Genomic DNA, 23,025 nt, shown 5'->3' with positions numbered 1-23,025 from the left:
CAGTGTAGTCGGGAAGATTAAGCCAAAACAGATTTGTGGAAAAAAAAAGACACGTACGCGCATGCACACGTCACTCACGCATGCGCACACAGGCACCTGCGCAAGGCTTCATGGTTATGGTAGTCTTTCCCGGGGTAAACATAAGTGTCCTGGGATTTGACTGCTACTTTTGTCCCTTATTTGGGAGTGAGAAAGTTGGCAACCCTAACTGTAAAAGACATGTTGAGGGGAGTTTAACCTTACTTGAACATCCGGTCAGCCGGTCCGCAAGAATATTGTCAATATTAAACCGGTCCGTGGTGCAAAAAAGGTTGGGGACCCCTGTTTTAATGCACACTAAGTACTTCCTGCATTCCCTACCCCCTTCATGTCACTCTTCTTCACCCAAAGTTGATCTTCTATAAACCTGAGATTTCTCCTACTCTATCAAGTTACCGTAGACTAGATTTGCTTTGAACAAAACCATGCGAGCTTTATCCCACATTTGTCAAAGTGACTGGTTATTCTATCCCTGATACTGTTTTTTGAACTTCCCCCAACCAAGGTTAAACTGATTGATCTCTAGTTACTTGGTTTATCCTCACGTGTCTTTTAATTTATAAACAGAAATGTAACATTTCCAATTAATTGTACAGTCAAGAAGTTGTGGCAGAATCTTTATGATTTTTCCCTTCCTGTAGCAACCTGGGTGATTTTTCAAGTACTTCCATTATCAGTTTGTAACCCATCCCGAACCTAAACTTTATACATCTTCTCCCTTAAAGATTGATTCATCATTAACAAACCTTTTTTTTGTTTGTGTGCATTAACATATTTTAAATGTCAATAGACACAGTAACGAGATCTGCGATTATTGAGCTGGATAAGTAGAATAATGACATGAAGTTTTAATCACCTGATTTCTCCAAGCACTTTATTGCTAATGCGGTTGTTAGTGTACAGTCATAGAAATTAAGAAATGACAGACTCAGAATAATCAGGTTCCATCTGGTTCACCAAGTAAATTTTTGGTAGTCACATAATACAAGGCTGTTTGAGATATTGAATGATGAGAGTCATTAAAAAGTTATAAAATTAGGAGAAAACTTTAGATGTTTCCCATTCCAACAATGTGCACCCAAGGTGCTAATTTTCTGAGGGATATCCTGTGTAATTCAGATATTAATAAATCAATACCCGTTCCATTTCATAGAAAACCTGTTCCATTGATTGGCCAATTGCTGTTGAACTTTTTTTCTGCCAGGTGGTCTTAAATTTGCCTTCAAGTGGTTTATGTAATGAACTTGGTGAAATTGCTTGGCATGATCTGCATAATGTAGTCCTTTTAGTTCGTATCCGGAGAATAATAATTGTAACTGTTTTTTCTCTAGAAATGACATGTCCGATAAGTACTATTACATTGCAACGTATGGAGTTAGAACAAAATATAAGTCATTTGTTTTGGTTAGTGGTTAAATTGATGCTTAAAACACCGGGTAAACTTCCTAGCTATTGTTCAAATTGTGCTGGAAGACCTTTTTAAGTGGTAGGTAGATTTTTGGATTTTTTTTATCTGAAAGATTATTTACCTGTCACAGATTCTGCACTGATGTGCCATGCAAGATTGTGTTCTCATATTTCTGGTGATGAAGCTTGACTGGCGATCTCACTATTACAAATGTTACAACCAACAATGGTTGATTAATTGCCCTTCACATTAATTGCACTGTTGATATATGGTGGTGCTAGATTGTGAATCCTGTAGAATTTTCTCTATTTCTGCATAAACTGACCTAAAATGTGATTAGATCTTCATGCAAGTCATAAAACTGGATAGAGAACCCAATTAAATAAATAACCCAAAAATAATACTCATTTATTGAGGAAAAGTAATTCAATATTACATGTATTTGTTGGAAAAAGTTTTGTGAACCTTTGCTTTCAGTTTAACGATAACTGCAACTGATGTTTCCAGCATCTGTTGATCAGTTCTGCGCATCGGATTGGAGGAATTTTAGGCCATTCCTCCTTACAAAACTGCTTCAACTCTGGAATGTTGGTATGAACTGCTTGCTTCAGGTCCTTTCATAACAGTTCTACAGGATTACGATCAGGACTTCGACTTGGCAATTCTAAAACACAAAAATTCTTCTTTTTAAACTAATCTGTTGTTGATTTACTCTTGTTTTTCCGATCATTGTCTTGTTGCATTATCCAACTTCTATTAAGCTTCTGGTGACGGACTTCTATCCTGACATTCTCCTGTAAAATGTCTTGATACAATTTTTAATTTATTGTTCCCTCAATGATTGCAAACTGTCCAGGCGCTGAGACAGCAAAGCAGCCCCAAACCAGGATGCTGCTTCCACCGTGCTTCACAGCTGGGATGAGGTTTCAATGGTGGTGTTCTGTGCGGTGTGCATTTCTGCCAAAAAGTTCAACTTACGTGTTATCTGTCCACAGAACATTGTCCCTGAAGCATTGTAGAATATGCAGGTGTTACTTTGCATACTTGAGGTGTGTAATAATGTTTGTTTCGGAGAGTATGAAACCATTCTTGTTTGGTGTTTTTCTTATAGGGGACATGAACAGACACTAGCAAATTGTGAAGATTTCTGCAGGTCTTTTGCTTTAGGTTCTTTAACCTCAGCATTGCCTGTTCTGCTCTTGGTGTGATCTTTGCAGGATGTCCACTCCTAGGGAGATAAGCAACAGTACTGAGTTTCTTCCATTTGTAGACAGTTTCTCTTACTGTGGACTGATGAACACTCAGATCTTTAGAAATCTTCTGTAGTCTTTACCAGCTTCATGTATCTCTACAGTTCTTCTTCTGAGGTCCTCTGAAAGTTGTTTTGATTGAGGCATGATGCACATAAGAGATTTTTCCTAGAAGAGCAGGCTCTGTCAGTATCCTGACTTCTGTGTGTGTTTCTTTATAGGGCAGGGCACCTCTACAACTTGCACCTCCAATCTCATCTCATTGATTGGAACACCCGACTCCAAATAGCTTTTGTAGAAGGCATTACCCTGGAGATTCACATACTTTTTCCAACAAATACATGTAATATTGGATCATTTTTCTCAATAAATGAAGTATAATTGCTGAAGGGTTGCAGCCCAAAATGTGGACTGTACTTTTTCATAGATGCTGCCTGACGTGCTGAGTTCCTCCAACATTTTGTGTGTGTTGCTTGGATTTCCAGCATCTGCAGATTTTCTCTTGTTTGTAATATTTTTTGTGTTATTTATTTAATTGGGTTCTCTTTATCTAGTTTTAGGACTTGCATGAAGATCTGATCACATTTTAGGTCATATTTATGCAGCAAAAGAGACATCTACAGGGTTCACAAACTGTCTAGCATTGCTGTACCAACATTTTAATAAGAAGAAAGCAGAAAGTTAATGACATTAAATCCCTTCAATGTCACCAAGATCTGTGATTATATGGAAGTACATTTCTGAAAAAAAAAACTATTGATTGCTCTTTGAGTAATATTTTTAGGCTAGATAGTTTTTTTCTCACACAGAGTATAATTGCTAGGAATAAATAAGTTATTTTCTAAGAATGATAATATTTTGTTGTACACTGAAAGATTGTAGGTGCTCAGGTATTCTATGCCTCCAAAGAGCTGATCTGCCATTCTGTGGCATATGACCATAAGAATATTCCTGTCTCACCTGTCAGTGTCATCTGTGATAACCCATATTTATGTCATCTTCAATGTGATCATGTTCATGTATGTTTACATCTAGGCTGTGGAAGAAATGAATGGGAAGGAACTGAATGGAAAGATGCTCTTCGTTGGCCGTGCCCAAAAGAAAGTGGAGCGGCAGGCTGAACTTAAAAGAAAATTTGAACAGTTAAAACAGGAACGAATCAGCAGATACCAGGTGGATATAAAACTACTTTGCTTGGTCCTGAAAATGCGTAATTACTTTCTATAAAATATTTTCTATTACAGTGGTTTTACTATTGATTAATATCAAGCAAGACAAAAACTCGGTTCATACCGAGGTTCCCATCAGGAGATTACGTGTAGCTATTTTCCAGTTGGAAGATGATTAGGGCAATGGAGTGGCTTGCCAATCAAGATTGGTAAGCCACTCTATTACCCTAATTTTGCAAGCAAGATTGATCCCTCATGCTTTTGAGAAGTAAGATTTCGTGCACTTTGTGTTGGTGGCTCAGTGAGGCTGAGCCGGCTTTTCTGAAGAGCCCAGTACACCTGAACTGATGAGTCATGGGTTATCTCTGAATGAAATCCTAATTCTTCCAAGAGGAACTGCAGGCAGAATTTGGATGTGATTGTCCCAATATACACTTTGTGGCTACTTTTATCAGTTACACCTGTACACCCCGATTATGCAAATACCTAATTAGCCAATCGTGTAGCAGCAACTCAATGCATAAAAGCATGAGCCTAATCAAGGGATCCAATTGTTGTTCAGACCAAACGTTAGAATATAGAAGAAATGTGACCTCAGTGACTGGCTGAAATGATTGTGGGTGCTGTGCATTGTGGTTTGAGTGTCTGAGACACTGCTGATCTCCTTAGATTTTGCTCACCAGTCTAGAGTTTGCAGAGAATGATGTGATAAACAGGGAAAAAACATTCATGAGCGGCAGTTCTGTGGGTGAAAATGCCTTGTTAATGAGAGAAGTCAGAGGAGAATGGACAGACTAGGTCAACCTGACAAGACAAAAGTAGCTCAAATAACCAAGTGTTACAACAGTGCTGTGCAGAAGGGCATCTCTGAACACACAGCACACTGAACCGTGAACTGGATGGGCTGCAGCGGAGACCTTTGTACCTAATAAAGTGGCTGCTGAGTGTATTTTATTTCATCTCGTTGACCTTTTATTTGAATGAACATCAAATAATTCCTTAAATAAAACAGCTAATGAATTTCATGTGTACAGTTTAGAAACAAAAATAACCAATAAACTGGCAACTTCTTGGCTAACTTGCTTTGCTACGGTGTTCAGGAAACTAATTTCATTCCTTCATTTAAGAGAAACACTAAATTGTGGACACTAAAATGTAGGGCAAATTTTCTGTTTGTGGAAAGATGTGTGTAGTATAATCCTACACTGAATTTTCAGTTACACTCCAGCATTCATCTTCCCATCAATCCTGAGCAGATTCTCAGTCTCTGCTGCTGAAAAGCATTCCCATTGCATGATTATACCTCTGCCATACTTTACAGTAGGGATGGTGTTGCCTGGCTGATGCACAGTACAGTCGGCCCTCCTTAACCACAAGGGATTGGTTCCAGGACCCCTCGGGGATACCAAAAAACGTGGCTCAAGTCCCTTATTCAACCTGTCTAAATGACCCAGCGGAACCCCGGACCTTATTTAACCTGTCTCAGTGTGGTGGACATTATGACCCGGCGGCGGAGCTCTGAATCCGCAGTGTTTCTGTTCACGAAAATAATCACGATCGCGATTTAAAATAAAGTGGAGAGAATAAAGCGATCGGAAAGAGGTGAAATGCCATCGGTCATTGGAAAAGCGTTAGGCTACAGTCTGTCAACGATCGGAACAATTTTAAAGGATAAAGTGAGAAAAGCCCTGCCCCGATTAAAGCTACAATTGTTACTAAGCAACGCAGTGGTTTAATTATTGGGTTTTGGGTTTTTGATCCTTCACATCAACCCGGCAGGGATGGAGAGTGCGCTCGGGAGCAATCTGTCACCGGATCGAACTCTGGAATTTCCGTTCCCGAGTCCGGCGCTGAAACATACGTTTTATATGCATTAAAAGGTAAAATATATACTATATACTAAGTCAAACGTTTGACTAACTAACGCTAAATAATACCGGATGTACCTGTTCTGACTTACTTAGTAAGAGAACTTCCGGTATTTTTTCGATCCTGATCCACGATAACCTACGCACATCCTCCCGTATTCTTTAAATCATCTCTAGATTACTTATAATACCTAATACAATGTAAATGCTATGTAAAATAGTTGTTATACTGCATTGTTTAGGGAATTATGACAAGAAAAAAAGTCTGTACATGTTCGAACAACAAGTGCTGGAAGAGCACTTTGGGGTTTTCTCGATTCACGGTTGAATTCGCGCATGTGGAACTCGCGGATAAGGAGGGCGGACTGTATTAGATTTACACCACATGTACACTTAGTGTTGAGGCTATAAAGTTCCACTTTAGTCTGAGCACAAGACCATCTTCCACGTCTTTGCAGTATATTCTAAGTGACGCTTTGCAAAGTCTTTACAGGCAAGCATATGCTCTTTTTTTTTAGTTAGGGCTTCTTTCTTGCCACTCTTCCATAAACACCCTTTTTGTGCAAGGCCTTAGAGATGGTGAAGCCATGAACTTCATCTCCAGTTGTGGCCACTGACTTCTGCAGCACACTCAGAGTGACTGTTAGCATCACAGTAGCCTCCCTCAAGTGCCATTCTTCTCCGGCAATTAAATTTAGAGGGGCAGCTTGACCTAGGTAGTGTGGCTGTGGTTTCATAGTTTTTCCACTTCTTCACAATTGACTACATTGAGATCTGAGGTATGTTCAGTGCCTTTGAGATTGTTTTGTACCCTTCCTCAGATTTATGTTTCTCTATTATCATTCTCTGACTTGTCTTGAATGCTGTTTTGTCTTTATTTTGGTTTTGTCTGTTAAATCTACCATACTGTTGGACCTTACTGAGAGAGGGGGTATTCTTGGGAATTCATTGAAAACAGGTGATCCTCTAATTTTCCACATCAACGAATTGGGTGAGTAGGTAGGTAATACACAGTACTGTGCAAAGGGCACTTGTATATAGCTAGGGTGCCTAAGGCTTTTGCACAGTATTGTAGTAATTTTATGTATTGCACTGTACTCCTGCCGCAGAAAACAAATTTCATTAGCTAGTAATTCAAAGGGGATAAATACTTTTTCAGCCTTGCTAATTTGGTTTATAATTTTTAGTAAATTGTCAGGTTTTCAATTTTTTTATTTGACGATGCACAGTGTTTTGTATTTTAGCTCAAAAAATCCTTCAATATATTTTAAATTTTGAAAATGTAGCAGTAAAATGTGAAAATAGTTGTGGGTCTAAATACTTTTTCCAAGGCACTGTATATGTCTACTTGTGCAGTAATTCATGCCAAGATGTACACCAGATTGCCCATCACTGATGTTTTTCCAAAGAACCTCTGGTTACAGATAAGCATGAACCAACAGGAATTTACATGATATTCTGTACCTGCATTTTGGATAATTGCAGCCAAAGGAAATAGATTTCATTATCGTACTGTCATAGAAAGGGCAACAAGAATGAGGGCACAAAGTAAATCTGCTAGCACGTAGTACTGTGTATGTTAGTCTTTATGCAATCTCGCACCTAGTTCCGATAACCAGTCTGATTTTGCAGTGCAGACTCTGGTGGAGCTGTTGTGCCAAAACAATGCTGAGTAAATCCAGATGTGTCTCCTCTAAATTGAGACTTATCTCTACAACTTTGCAACATTACTTTTAAATAGTCTTAAGATATTTTTCTCCTCTTATTGATTAACATAATTGTTGGGCTCCATGTAATCCTGAAGCAGCATCAGGATGCCCTTTATATGTGGGATATTCTACACTTTTGTTGTGGATTGCACTTTGTTCTGACCTGCAAATCATACCAGGAGATATGCTGTTAAGTGCTGTATTTCAGAAGATTGACATGAGTGTCTCTTGAAAGAAGGTTTTATCAATTTTTAAATAAGTTTCTTGAATTTTCATCTGAATAGATAACACTCATTTCAAAAACAGATGAAAAATGTAATGTATTCAGGAATGTACTGAACTCAGGACTAAAACAGTGAAATTCATTTCATGATTTCACTTAGAGAGACTGGCAACTCTTTCTGTATTTAAGCAATGCCAATAAATTAATGCCAGATAACTACAAAAGTAAATGTCAGTTTAAGAGATAAATATACAGTTACAAGAAAAAGTTTGAATCCTTTGCAGTTGCCTGGTTTTCTGCATTAATTGTTCATAAAATGTGGTGTGATCTTCATTTAAGTCACAATAATAGACAGACACAATCTACCTGAACTAATAAACTGCAAAAAATTGTACTACTTCTCGTCAATACTGAGTACACCATTTAAACAATCACAGTCTAGGTTCAGAAGGGTATGTGACCCTTGGGATAATACCTTCTACAAAAGGTATTGGGAGTCAGGTGTTCCAATCAATGAGCTGAGATTGGAGGCGTGTGTTGTAGAGGTACCCTGCCCTATAAAAGGGACACAAAGTCAGGTTACTGATCAGAGTCTGCTCTTCTCAAGAAAGATCTGTTTATCTGCACTGTGCCTCAATCAAAACAACTTTCAGTGGTCCTCAGAAGAAGAATTGTAGAGATGCATGAAGTTGGAAAAAGCTACAAAAGCATTTCTAAAGACCTGAGTGTCCATCGGTCCACAGTAAGAGAAATTGTCTACAAATGGAGGAAATTAAGTGCTATTGTTACTCTCACTCTGAGTGGGTGTCCTACAAAGATCACACCAAGAGCACAACATGCTGAAGGAGGTGAAAAAGAGCCCAAGGGTAACAGTAAAAGAGATTGCTGCACATCTCAAGTTTGCAAAAGAACATCTGGATGTTCCACAATGCTTCTGGGACAATGTTGTTTGGACAGATGAGACAAAAGTTGAACTTTTGGCAGAAATGCACACTGCTATGTTTGGAGGAAAAAGGGCACAGCAGCATACCAACACCAAAGCCCCATCCCAACTGTGAAGCATGGTGCTGTCTCGGTGTGGAGAACTTGCAGTCGTTGAGGGAACAGTGAAATCAAAATTGTATCTAGGACATTTTACAGGAGAATGTCAGGGTAGTGGTCCATCACCTGAAGCTTAATAGAAGTTGGTTGATGTAACAAGACAATGATCCGAAATAAGAGTAAGTCAACAGCAGAATGGTTTAAAAAGAAGAAAATTCATGTTTTGGACAGGCCAAATCAGAGTCCAGACCTTAACCTAACTGAGATACTGTGGCTAACCTGAAGAGGTCATGCAAGGTATCCCAGATATATTGATGAACTGGAACAGTTTTGTATGGAGGAATAGTCTAAAATTCTTCCTTGATACTGTGCAAGTCTGATCAGCAGCTACAGGAAACATTTGGTGGAGGTTATTGCTGCTAAAGGAGGTGCAACCAATTACAAGGGTTCATATTTTTTTGCCAGCCTAGACTGTGAATGATTAAACGATGGGTTCAATAAAGACATGAGAAGTACAATTGTTTGTGTGTTATTAGTTTGGGCAGATTGCATTTATCTATTGTGAATTAGATGAAGATCAGAGCACATTCTCTGAATAATTAATGCAGAAAAGCAGGTAATTGTAAAGAGTTCACAAACTTTCTTGCAAGTGTACTTAATTTTGATTAAATGCTTATAAAAATAATATTTGGTTATTGCCTACTTGTGGACCATAATTTAATGCATATTTTAACATTAGATCTGTCATATTGTTAAATTCAGCATCTTGCACTATAAAAGCCACCCATTTATTTGTAGAGCACTTTTGAATTGGAAATTGCTTTTAGTTTGTGCTTTCTGCAACTATGATTTATTGGGTTAATTTGGAATTATGCATCATTTATATTAGTACATTTGGTAATTAGATGACATCTGTCAATTTTGAGAACATGAATTTGTAAAGAGCACTACTGACAATTATTAAAATGATTTTAGGGTGTGAATCTATACATCAAAAACTTGGATGACACCATCGATGATGAAAAGCTGAGAAAGGAGTTTGCTCCATTTGGTTCAATCACCAGTGCCAAGGTATGTTCATTAAGGTTTTGTCAATGAATTTGGTTGGTTAAAAAAAATAAATGGAGTAATTGCCTTTTAACTTTATCATTTTTGTTTTTAAGAAGTCATACTATCCAGGATTTCATGAAAGGTTGATATCCTTTAGTAAGCCATTCTCACTAGATCCCACTAGAGATGCACTAGAGATCCTACTAGACATTCAGGTACTCGACAGGGTAGATGTAAATTGATATTTTCCCTGGCTGATGTATCCAGAATCAGAGGATGGTGATTCTTTGGGCTCCCAAGAGAGCTCTGCAGGTTCAGATACTTAGTATATTCAAGATAGGGAATTTTTTTAATATATTGTGTTTAATTGAGGAATATACTGCAGATATAGTGCAGGAAAATGACCATGGTAGAAGATTGGCTTTAATATTATTGAATGCTGGAGCAAGCCTGCGAGCCCAAATGGCCTACTTATTTGCAAACTTTAAATGACTTAAATTTGTGATAATTTGTCTTTTTTAAAGGTAATGCTGGAGGATGGCCGAAGCAAAGGTTTTGGTTTTGTCTGCTTCTCCTCTCCCGAAGAAGCCACGAAAGCTGTAACAGAAATGAATGGGCGTATTGTTGGTTCCAAGCCGCTATATGTAGCCCTTGCTCAGAGAAAAGAGGAGCGCAAAGCTCACTTAACTAATCAATATATGCAGCGTATTGCAGGGATGCGTGCCATGCCAGCCAATACAATTATCAACCAGTTTCAGCCAGCCGCTGGAGGCTACTTTATGCCAGCGGTGCCTCAGGTGAGTTCTTGATGATTTGTCATTTGTCTGTGCATCCCAGAAGCAGTGAAAAATTACATGAGCTTTAAAGAGAAGCTGATAAATTAGAAGGAAATAAGTTCTGTCAGATTCTTGCAGTTTTTGACCCAGGTTATATATCACTTTCTAATCTGGATTGAAAGCAAATTCATTAACAATACAAGAAAGGAGAAAGATATCAGGTAATTTTCTAGTCCTGTCAAGCTGAGCAGCCAGCTGCTGGTGTGGCATCCACACCGGACTTCGAGGTGAGATGTCCCGCGGTCGAATCTGCCTGGCTCCTTGCACGTTTTACATCTGTGCTGGGTTGAGCGTCGAGACAGCAACTCGGCCTCGTAAAAAACAGCCAAAAATGCCAAAGAAACGGCAGGGTTGCTGCTTTATGCGTCACAAGGTGCGATAAGGAACAGCAACGTCAATGTCTATTTGGACAGGCGACCTTGATAAGTGATGCTGGCCAAACAGCAAAGTAAACTAATGTAGTTTTTTCAGCTGGAACTTGGGCTTCAGGAGTATTGTGTTCGTTTTTGCTGTTCCACTAAAATCACTATTTACTAGTTTGCTGTTATTTTATAGACCCAGCTCATCCTGAGTTTTGTCAAGGGTTCAGGTGGGAATTGCTGGTGTTCATACACTGTGTATTGAAGCAGGTTAGGTCATTGATTTCCACGTGTAAGCTGTAACAGATTACCAGATCCAGAAAATGAATGGATGCATTTTAAAAATTGTCATTATGTGACATTGAGGAATCTTTTAAAACTGAAGTCAATGGGAAACTGCTCTGCTGTTGGATTCGTACGCAGATTAAGGGAAAATGACTGTGATTATAGGCAATCAATAACTAGATAATAAGAGTTCCTCTGTGCCCAGCCACCTTTAATGTTCATCTATAAATTCTGTCCATCAGAAGGTAAGAAGATACACAATGTTCAATTCCAGCTACACATCCTCAGATAACGACCACATTTAATCGAGATTTGGACAACATTTTGTGAAGTGTCAGTTTGTTTTGTTCAGGTGCCAAGCAATGATGGTCTTTCACTTTCTATACCCAGTGTTCAGCTACCCGCTACTTGCCACTCTGAGGAAGCTACAGAGTACAAGTCATCCAACATTGTCATCACCTTCTCCCTGCCCACACCCTCTACCATCACTCAAGAGCCACGTACATCTGGATGAACGTAGTCCAACAACATATAACTGTTTGGGATGAAACAAATCATTTTCATTGATACCCACTGTAAGCATTCACACAATTGACCTTTAATGCAGAGTTATGCCATTGTCAATTGCCAAGATGTTTTGACAACACTTTCCAGTCTATCTGTAAGGATATTAGGACCAGGTTCATACCAGTTTTTCCCCATGTTGCAAACTATCATGACTTGGAAATATACATTAGCATTCCTTCAAGCCTGGGTCACATTTCCTTACAACGTAGAAAAGGCCATTCAGCCCATTGAGTTTGCTGGCTCATAGAGCAATCCCAATCCCTCACAATTTTCTCTAACTTATTCTCTCTGCATTCCCATTATACTCACCCATATCCTACCATTCACTTGCACACTAAGAGAAATTTGTAGTACCACTTAGTTCCCCTACTTGCTTTAGGGATGTGTGAGGAAATTAGGACACTAGGAATCTTACCACGTCACAGAGAGAGCATGCACACCTCACACACTCAGCACTGAGGTCAGGATTCCACCAGAATTGTTGGTGCTACAAGGTAGTAGCTTTCCTAGCTGCACCACTTGCTGCCCTCCTAACTCTTAAGAGCTCCCTACCTACCAGCTCTCAAATACTGAAGATCGTGAGTTGATCTAATAACTATAATACACACGGTATTGCATGTAAGTTTCTGTAACCTGGATTAAAAGGGGTTAAAATGGCTGGTACTCAACCAATTCAAGAGTGTTGTTCTTAGACAGTTGAACAGAAACCATTCTGACACAAAGCAGAAAAAAAAAACTTGATACCTGAAACCTGCAGACATCCAGTTGTCACAGTTGGGATATCTGGATAAGCAGAAGAAAGGAAGAGTCCTCCTTAATTGTTGTTCATTGCTAACATATTGAACTTTCTCTGAATACAGTCATTAATTGGAAGAAGTGATGTTTTGCAGAGCTGCTCAGGAACTGACACATAAGGGTCAAGGGGTAAACTCATAATAGCAATTATTAGTGCTTGGGTAGATCAATAGAATAATAAACTATCAGCCTTTAAATGGACAAATACATGCACTCAAATACTCTGTAGCTACCTCAAACTGAAAGAAAGTAGCTGAACACAGAGTATAGGTAAGGAGACACTTATTGTCCTTCGTTTCACCCATTAGGAGCCTCTGATAAGTGTATGCTGGCTCCACATATGACATGAATGTGAAAAACTGTATGATTAGAAGGTATAAAAGTCCTGATTCAGGTACCCACTTTGCTGACAAAACAAAGAAGATAGAACATCCCAGGGTAGATTCCATGTTAAATTTGTTTGAACTAACACACCAGAACCCAAATTGAACTGTAATTGTTTTAGTCTTGTTACCTGTCTCTGAAGGTAATGTTTGCTGATTAATCAGGGTTTTTGTGTAATTAGTCCTGGTATTCCAATAACAGAATAGCTATCTCGAGTTCTTTTGATGTTCTGTAATCCATACCTGGTAAAACCTTGCAGCTATTCATAAAGATGTTTTACCATCATCTTCTCAAAGTATATTAAGAATGGACAATTGGTTAACTTGCCCACAGTGCTCATATTTTATTTGTGACTTAATAAAATTATTGGAAATGTCTTCAATAAAACTTTTTTTATTTTAGTACAATATATGTCTTATTAAAGCTTGAAACAGCTTTAGATCAGCCATTCCTTGCAGCACTTGCTAAATTGTTTTAGTTATGAATGGTTCATAGCAGGAACAACAGAACAGTGCATCTACTTATTTTCCATATTTTCCTGTATTTCTGAATGATATTGATTGTACTTTATTGATCTATGCGGACTCTCAGAGCAATCCAGTTAAATCCATTACCCCCACTTATTTTTTTCCTGTGACCTTAGTTTTTCAAATATAGAGATCAACTCCCCTCAGTTCTCCCAACAGCCACCTGCATTGCTGGTAATTTACTGTAGCCAACTAACCTAACAGCCAGCATGTCTATAGCATGTGGAATGAAAGTGGAGCACTTGGGGGTGGGGGGAGGAATCCACTCATTCACAGAGAGTTTGCAACTATCTCACAACTCCAGTGACCAGTTATGTAGGACACCCCGCACTTCCCATTTCTACCTCCTACCCAAGATCCACAAACCTGCCTGTCCTGGCCGACCTATTGTCTCAGCTTGCTCCTGCCCCACCGAACTCGTTTCTGCATACCTCGACACTGTTTTATCACCCCTTGTTCAATCCCTTTCGACCTATGTTCGTGACACTTCTCACACTCTTAAACTTTTCGATGATTTTAAGTTCCCTGGCCCCCACCGCTTTATTTTCACTATGGATGTCCAGTCCTTATATACTTCCATTCCCCATCAGGAAGGTCTCAAAGCTCTACGCTTCTTTTTGGATTCCAGACCTAATCAGTTCCCCTCTACCACCACTCTGCTCCGTCTAGCGGAATTAGTCCTTACTCTTAATAATTTCTCCTTTGGCTCCTCCCATTTCCTCCAAACTAAAGGTGTAGCTATGGGCACCCATATGGGTCCTAGCTATGCCTGCCTTTTTGTTGGGTTTGTGGAACAATCTATGTTCCGTGCCTATTCTGGTATCTGTCCCCCACTTTTCCTTCGCTACATCGACGACTGCATTGGCGCTGCTTCCTGCACGCATGCAGAACTCGTTGACTTTATTAACTTTGCCTCCAACTTTCACCCTGCCCTCAAGTTTACCTGGTCCATTTCCGACACCTCCCTCCCCTTTCTAGATCTTTCTGTCTCTGTCTCTGGAGACACCTTATCCACTGATGTCTACTATAAGCCTACTGACTCTCACAGCTATCTGGACTATTCCTCTTCTCACCCTGTCTCTTGCAAAAAAAAACATCCCCTTCTCGCAATTCCTCCGTCTCCGCCGCATCTGCTCTCAGGATGAGACTTTTCATTCTAGGACGAGGGAGATGTCTTCATTTTTTAAAGAAAGGGGCTTCCCTTCCTCCACTATCAACTCTGCTCTTAAACGCATCTCCCCCATCTCACGTATGTCTGCTCTCACTCCATCCTCCCACCACCCCACTAGGAATAGGGTTCCCCTGGTCCTCACCTACCACTCCACCAGCCTCCGGGTCCAACATATTATTCTCCGTAACTTCCGCCACCTCCAACGGGATCCCACCACTAAGCACATCTTTCCCTCCCCCCCCCTCTGCATTCCGCAGGGATTGCTCCCTACACAACTCCCTTGTCCATTCGTCCCCCCCATCCCTCCCCACTGATCTCCCTCCTGGCACTTATCTGTGTAAGCGGAACAAGTGTTACACATGCCCTTACACTTCCTCCCTTACCACCATTCAGGGCCCCAAACAGTCCTTCCAGGTGAGGCATCACTTCACCTGTGAGTCGACTGGGGTGATATACTGCGTCCGGTGCTCCCGATGTGGCCTTTTATATATTGGTGAGACCCGACGCAGACTGGGAGACCGCTTTGCTGAACATCTACGCTCTGTATCTCAGAGAAAGCAGGATCTCCCAGTGGCCACACATTTTAATTCCACATCCCATTCCCATTCTGACATGTCTATCCACGGCCTCCTCTACTGTAAAGATGAAGCCACACTCGGGTTGGAGGAACAACACCTTATATTCCGTCTGGGTAGCCTCCAACCTGATGGCATGAACATCGACTTCTCTAACTTCCGCTAAGGCCCCACCTCCCCCTCGTACCCCATCTGTTACTCATTTTTATGCACACATTCTTTCTCTCACTCTCCTTTTTCTCCCTCTGTCCCTCTGAATATACCTCTTGCCCATCCTCTGGGTCACCCCTCCCCCCTTGTCTTTCTTCCCGGACCTCCTGTCCCATGATCCTCTCGTATCCCCTTTTGCCTATCACCTGTCCAGCTCTTGGCTCTATCCCTCCCCCTCCTGTCTTCTCCTATCATTTTGCATCTCCCCCTCCCCCTCCAGCTTTCAAATCCCTTACTCACTCTTCCTTCAGTTAGTCCTGACGAAGGGTCTCGGCCTGAAACGTCGACTGTGCCTCTTCCTATAGATGCGCCTGGCCTGCTGCGTTCACCAGCAACTTTGATGTATGTTGTATGTAGGACAGAATTGGCTTGAGTGGCTGGGCTTGTGAAGCAGCTGCAATATATGTTGCCCTTGAGCAGTTAAGTACTTCTTTTCTTTCCTAACTCCTTTCATCCTCAGCACTCACCTCCACGACTTAGACATTGTCATTCCCTGTAGTTTAAGAACATAAGAACACTAAGCATGTTACATGTATTACAGAGTTAATTTATATTCAGGGTACATTTTATATTTTATGCCTTCTCAGAAGGAATATTTTTCATATGTTTCCTTTAGCATTCCATCTGTCAAATTACACAAACTTGTCAATGTGTAAATTGAAACTAGAGGACATAATTTTAAGGTTAGAGATGAAAGGTTTGATAAGAACCTGAGGGGCATCTTGTTTTACACAGCAGGTGGTAGATGGAACTAACTGCCAGATTGAAGTAGGTACATTAGATGTATTTAAGACTGTAAGATATAGGAGCATCGAGCCTGCATACTTTTCAGAAGTATGTGGACAGGTATACGAATGATAGGAATGTAGAGGGAAATGAGATGAACATGAGAGGAACATGAATATACATGGACATATGGGTGAAAGGGTATTATTCTGTTCCTTACAACTGTGTGACTATGCAAGATTATTTTAGAAGGTTTATGTAGTCAAGTCAGCATATCCATTGAAAGTGTTGCACAGATTCAGTATCTGAGCAATTGTTGGAATAACATGTACAGTAATTAAAAGGAGAAACAATGATAGGATTCAATTTGTTAATAGTTATCTTTGAAAGGAATATGTTGCATTAGGGATTGCAAAGGCTAAAATAATCTTTGTTTTATGCTAGGCACAAAGCAGAGCTACCTATTATGCACCAAATCAGATGGCTCAGATGAGACCCAGTACCCGTTGGCAACAGCAACAAACCAGGCCCCAAGGTAGGTCTCATCATTATAGTTAAATGCCTTAAACTTTAACTTAAAAGGATGAGGTTTATGTAAAAAAAAAGATTTTGAATGTTTACAACTCTAAAATGACAAGTACTGATAGGAATGTTTCAAATTGATGTAGTCTACTTGTATTTCTGCAAGGTTTTTGACTGGTTTCCATCAGGTAGGCTTGTCAAAAAATGTACATGAAGTCTTAAGAATGGCAAAGTCAATCCCAAGCAGTCTTATTGGCTAGAAGGAAAGGGTTATTTGGTATTTCTGTGACTTAGAAGCTCCTTTGAGCTTCTATAATTGGGTCAACAGGAAGGGAAGTAGCATAGATGTATATAGATAAGTAGGATAGCTCATTGAGAAGGAGAGGAGAGCTTCGGTCTCTGAAGACACAGGTGGCTAGTCAGTTGGGAAGAAAGTGGCATTTGGAATTTTATCCAGATGTAAGGTCATGCATTTGGAGAAGTGTTACAAGGTAAAGGAATACTCAGTAAATAAGAGGATTTTGAGGGAAGTGGGGAACAAGAAACCTTGATGTGTATATCCACACATTTTAAAAAATATCTTGATAGGTTATTAAGGTAATTTAAAAAAGACAAATAGGATGTTCTTTCTTAATAATGAGGTAAAGAATGTAGGACTACGGAATTCATCCTAGAACTACATACACAACATTAGATAATCGGATTAGACAACAGAATTCTGTCCACCATGCAAAAGAGATGGGTTTTAAGAGATACTGTCAAGGCTGAAAATTTAGGTATGGGGAAAGATTTTAACTGGAACAGTGGAGACTGATTGAGATGTATAAAATGATGAGCATCCTAGCTAGACTAAATAGGAAGGATCTACTGTACATCTTTCTGTGGAGTAGATTTAAGGTAATTAATAAAATAACTAGAAGGTAAAGGAGGAAAGTTCAGTATTTTCCATCCATGAAATAGCAGAAGCTCATATCGCACATGGAGGAATACCTGAATTTATACTTGTAAATTCATGATCTGCTAGACTACTGAAAAGTACTGGTAGGTGGGTTTAAGATTACTCTTCAACCAACACAGTGGTTCATGCAGCTTACTTTTGTGTAGCAAACTTTTCTGTGATTCTATTCTACAGTTCCAGGGAATATAATTGTGGTTTGTGCAATCATTTTTTAACTCTTAAAGTATGGGTATCATCCAAGCTCTTCTCACAGTGATGCAGGTGTTTTAAAATCATTTCTTTGTGTAGCTATTAAATAAATTTTATTCTCTTGTGTTCTAACCTTTAGATGTAAAGACGTGTGTTCTAGCTTTTTAAAACAAAAATATTTCTAGTATCTGCACGGTGTTTAATGATTGATGTATGTAGGCACCTGGTCTCCTTACAAGCTGCTAGTGTTGCTTGTTTTTTTGATGTTTTGGAATAAGACTCTCAGTGGGGCCTAGGAAGATCCCAGGATTGATTTTTTTTTTAATGCCTTAATTCCCTTAATGAGGTCTCGTAGGTTAGCATTTTAGTTTGGAAACAGGAAGGTGTTTCCTGACCCAAGCGATCAATGTGCAAAGTTAAAAAAAGAATAGTTTACTGGTAGCATAACTAGTTAAAAATGTTGTATTGCTTATTGACTGGGGTCTGTCTCGAGTTGGAGTATTTCAAGTATTTATTCTATGTAGCTTCCCTGAGAGTGATTAAATCTGAGAGGAGATGGAAAGAAATATAAATTCATTATATTCATAGTTAAATCATTGGCCTATCCCAGTTATTAGTAAAGGGCATATACAATGAATTGTGCACTTCCCTGACATTTTGTTTTACAATCATTTGAGTTCCAATTATATACCTCTAGTTTGAAGTCATAGGAATGTTCTGAATATAATTGATAATTGCTGGTGTTCAGTAAAATGTCCACTTGAATAATGGATTAGGCTTGTTGAATTGTAATCTGGTTTTGGCACGGTGATAGATTGTGAGTAGAATATGAACTTGTGAATATTAGCTCTGCAACATGCAAGGTGGAGATACATTTTACTTCATTTTTCTAATTTAGTGGAAAACACCTAAGTCCTGACAACAGTCTGTAATATTGTTGCATGTTCACGTAGGTTTTTGACTTGCAAACCTGGAGATGTGACTTGTGCACAAGTACAATGGATCTGTTGACAGCTAATGAAAGTCATAAGTATAAATTTATACTGGTACAATTGCCCAGGTTGTAGGCTAATAAATCAATCATTTAATATCTGTTCCTACAGGTTCAACATTATAGACACCCAACAAATTTTAATATGTAATCTGTGAATTTATTAACAAGTTAGTTAGCTGGCACCATTAATAGTGTAGGTTACCTGTTGTGTGAAGAGAGGTGGCTTACAAACAGTAATGGAAGAAATGATTAAAATCATGGTTGAAACTAAGCTAGAGTATACTTCCGAACGCAGCAGGATGAGGCAGATGAGATATGGAGTTGTAAAGAGTAGGGCCATTAAGCTCTGCCATTGTTAATGGAGAAGGCTGAAAGAAGAGATGTACCAGAACTTGAAAAACTAAACTGCAACAGCAGTTTTGGTAGGGAGAGATATCACTTCTTAAAATAGGTAAATGCTTCTAAAGTAAATGGGAATGCATAGTTTGATGTGGTGTGAGATGATGGGCAAGGAGAATTTTATTTGCGAATGTGAGAGAAATGTTGACAGTGATGTTAAAGCACAGGAGGAGTCTGTTGGACAGGTGAGTCTGTGGGGAAGGAGAATGAATAACCTCATTTCCTACCAAAATTACAAGCTTAAAAAGTTATGAAAGGACATGAGCAGTTTTCTGTAAATTCTAATCTTTGTGCACGTTCCAGACGGTGCTGCGCTGAGCTTCAGAGCACTACGTGTATATATTCGTGGGATGTTAGTTTGATTGTTTTCATTGTCAGTTCTTTTCTTAAACAGGGTTTCAAGCCATGCCAAATACCCTTCGTCAGGGAGGACCTAGGCCTTCTCTTCGTCATCTTACCCCAACAGCAAATGCTCAGGGTTCTCGAGGTATTCCTGGTGCACAAAGAATGGGTGAGTTTAATCATTTTTCTAAACGTACTGTAATCCTTGTGCGGCTCCCATTAGCCTAACAGTGCATAAAGTAATTATACTGTTTACTTTCCAATTACGTGTAGTGGACTACTGATTTAATTACTGAGCTAGAATTTTCAACATTCCCATGGTGACTGTAATTACTTGATAGTGTCAGAAAATTTGGTTCTGATAATTTTCTCTTTCCCTGTTGAAATTTTCATTGGTAACAGTATCAGGCTCTTTAGCAGTATACTGTCAAGCAGCCTTCCTAATTTTAGGATGACGTGTAGCTCTGAGGATTTATTCTGAGAGAAGTTTCCAAACGTTACATGTACTAATCAGCTTGTGTTTGCATCACTGAGTACTTATTGCTTTCTCTATTTTAAAGAAAACCTTAAATTAAATCTTAAAATAACAAGTTTGTTTAATTGAACTTTTTACAAACCTTTTGCCAATTCTTACTTGGGCTTAGAGTGTATCTAAGAAAAGCCAAGGAATTATCCATTATGGACGTTGCTTACCGTTAGGAAGTGAAATGGACAATTCACAATAGATGCTGATCTTTTGTTCCAAGTTTATGGGTTGTAAATGGTTTTGTGATTTCAGGATTATCTGCAACTCAGAATCTGGCGGCACATCGCCCTGGAATAGCTGGCCCAACACCAAGGGCAGTTCCACCTTACAAGTATGCCTCCACAGTCCGGAACCCACAGCAGTCTGTCGTGCAAGCTCAAATGGGTGTACAGCAGGTACAAGAAGTTCATAATGCATCCATTCAAATATTGACTGTGAATATGATAAGAAATATCAATATGTACAATGAATTAATGCAATAGGAATTTGGCTGATCTAAACTTTTTTACATTAGTCACTGTAATATATTTCACCATTTTAGTTATAGAAAAAGCTAATAGATTATCTTTCTGTTTTCATTAAAATTCAGTGATTTTGTCTTAAGTATGAAAGGATCAAAATTCAGAATTAGATGTTGGTTTTACCTTATTGAAGGATATATAAGAAACCAGACCCAATACAGTGTTTCAGAACAAATTACTCTTCATTTTAATAATGAGTTTTAGTTGTAATCTGGAAGCTGTTTCTGATTGCTTGTAGAATCAGAAAAGTATCTGGTAAAGAAAGAGTCCTCCTTGTCTTGGCCAGCTGAATGAGAGTAGTCGAGCCCAATCCCACTTTCCTGGTCTTGGTGCATACCTTTGTTATGACACATTCATCGCTCATCCAAGTACCTTTCCAATTTGCTAAAGGTTTCCGTCTTAACCATCCTTTTAGGTAGATGGATCCTTTCATTACCTGTCTGGGCAAAAAGATTTAACTCAACATTCCACTAATCTTTCTGCCAAGTACTTCAATCTGTCTTCTTTTTGCTAAATTACATTGTTCCTTTCTGCTCACTCTTTGGAGGTCTTTGATCGTTTTATAGACCGAAGAAAATAACTCCAACTTAACTAATTATTGATTATAACTAAAATGTTCCAATTCATAACTATCCTCTATCAGGTTTCCAGCTTGGGATCCATGGACCCCTTGCTTAATGGTACTGGTCCGTGGCATAACAAAGGTTGGGATCCCCTGCTCTACATATTAATGCTGTCATATGGTCCCTGTAATGTGGTGAACTAAATTGTACACAGCACTGTAGTAATAACCCAATTAGTGTTTTATAGAATTCTAGCATGACCTCAATAGTCTTCATATTATTTAAAACACAAATGTGTCACCTGCCTTCAGGGACATGAACATGCTCTTCACAATCCGTCTATTCCTCAGTAACAAACTGTGATGTGTTATTCCAACCCCAATCTGAACTTCACTTTTTTTTTGTGTTCACTGGACCAGTCTTTTGATACAATCTTGTAACCTACATCTTTTCTCCTCGCCGTCAACCATTGTCAGTCTTTTGGGAATGAGTTGTCACTGATAGGTATAGAAGACAGTCACTTTAGTTAACTGGTGACCATAATTTTCCTGCTTTTTCTCTTAAAGCCCTCACAGTCAGCAGTGCTGGTGCAAGGACAAGAACCCCTGACCGCCTCCATGCTTGCTGCAGCTCCTCCTCAGGAACAGAAGCAGATGCTAGGTACATGAATGAAAAAGTACTTGTAATGTTTTTAAATTTAGATATCCTGCCCTTTGAGTAGCAGCAACCCACTGATTTAACCCCAGCCTAATCACGGAACAATTGACAATGACCAATTAACCTACTAACTGATGTATCTTTGTACTGTGGGAGTTCCGGGGAAGGAATGTAACGCTAAACTCTTGACGCCCCAAGTTACAATGGCGTCAATTTGAATTTGCAAATATATACTTTTGTTGGAAATTGTAGACATAGAACCAGATGTGTATATAGAAAGTAATCTTTAACATCTCACCCACTGTTCCTTGTATCATGAAACCTTTTCCTGTTTTTTTTCTAGGTGAACGCCTTTTTCCTTTGATCCAGAGTATGCATCCTTCCCTAGCTGGAAAAATCACCGGAATGCTTCTAGAGATAGATAATTCTGAGTTGCTACATATGTTGGAGTCTCCAGAATCACTACGGTCAAAGGTATGCTGACTCACCATGCTCATTTAATGCATATCCCCTTGTCACCCTCTGTGATTTTACCAACAACAGTGCTGTCATCTGCAAATTCTTGATGGGATTTGGCAAAATATTGTCAATCATATAGAGCCCTGGCAGTTGGACACGATTATGCTGGCGTTAGAAGAGGATCAAAACGTGCCAAAGTTTGCATTCTTGCTTGGGATTAATTGGGTTTGAAAATAATCAACCTGCTAAATACACACAACTGTATTAACTAGTTTGACTTCTGGTGACTTGGCTACTTCATTTGTGGCTTCCAGTAGTTCAACAAAACAAACCCTGTGAGTTTTAGTAAATATGGTGTTGAGACCAGTACAGTGCTTATTACATTTTGGTTCATGTTGAAATCTGTAGGTTGAAGAAGCTGTAGCTGTGCTGCAGGCTCATCAGGCTAAGAAAGAGGCTGCCCAGAAGGCAGCTGTCGTCGTAGCCACATCCTAAAGCAGGACAAAGATATGTTAACGGTGAGCACTTATATACTCACTTTTTCATACTATTAACTGCGTTTAATTAAGGCAGTGGAACCATTGTTTGATTATCCAAATTGACCTGGTAAGAAATTGCTATCAGAGTTCACTGCTGCTATTTGCAATTGGTACTGAAGTTCAATTAATAGTATACAAGCACAAGCATAATTAAGCTTTTCCTT

At 39.2% G+C, this 23,025-nt stretch overlaps 1 protein-coding gene and 1 non-coding gene across 7 annotated transcripts in view; both read left to right on the top strand.

Annotated features, from left to right (window-relative positions):
* The window catches only part of pabpc4 (poly(A) binding protein, cytoplasmic 4 (inducible form)), a 41,283-nt gene that overhangs the window by 15,951 nt on the left and 2,307 nt on the right, over positions 1-23,025 (top strand). For 5 of the 6 annotated variants that reach the window (XR_010016172.1, XM_063033897.1, XM_063033900.1 and 2 more), the window contains 9 exons: positions 3,733-3,870; positions 9,683-9,778; positions 10,282-10,554; positions 16,637-16,727; positions 19,649-19,765; positions 20,375-20,517; positions 21,773-21,866; positions 22,207-22,337; positions 22,731-22,840. Coding sequence is in view for 4 of the 6 variants with exons in the window: in XM_063033897.1 (XP_062889967.1) it covers positions 3,733-3,870; positions 9,683-9,778; positions 10,282-10,554; positions 16,637-16,727; positions 19,649-19,765; positions 20,375-20,517; positions 21,773-21,866; positions 22,207-22,337; positions 22,731-22,817 (1,170 nt within the window). In the remaining 2 variants the exon portion in view is untranslated. Of the gene's footprint in view, positions 1-3,732; positions 3,871-9,682; positions 9,779-10,281; positions 10,555-16,636; positions 16,728-19,648; positions 19,766-20,374; positions 20,518-21,772; positions 21,867-22,206; positions 22,338-22,730; positions 22,841-23,025 lie in introns of those variants that run through there. The other variant, XR_010016173.1, reaches the window with a different exon arrangement.
* On the top strand, positions 7,333-7,464 carry LOC134338307 (small nucleolar RNA SNORA55). Its single transcript, XR_010016204.1, has one exon. It is a non-coding gene; the product is annotated as a small nucleolar RNA SNORA55 (small nucleolar RNA).

Source organism: Mobula hypostoma, chromosome 26, assembly GCF_963921235.1.
Source record: "Mobula hypostoma chromosome 26, sMobHyp1.1, whole genome shotgun sequence".
Lineage (NCBI taxonomy): Eukaryota > Metazoa > Chordata > Chondrichthyes > Myliobatiformes > Myliobatidae > Mobula > Mobula hypostoma.
This window is presented reverse-complemented; position numbering and strand designations above follow the sequence as displayed.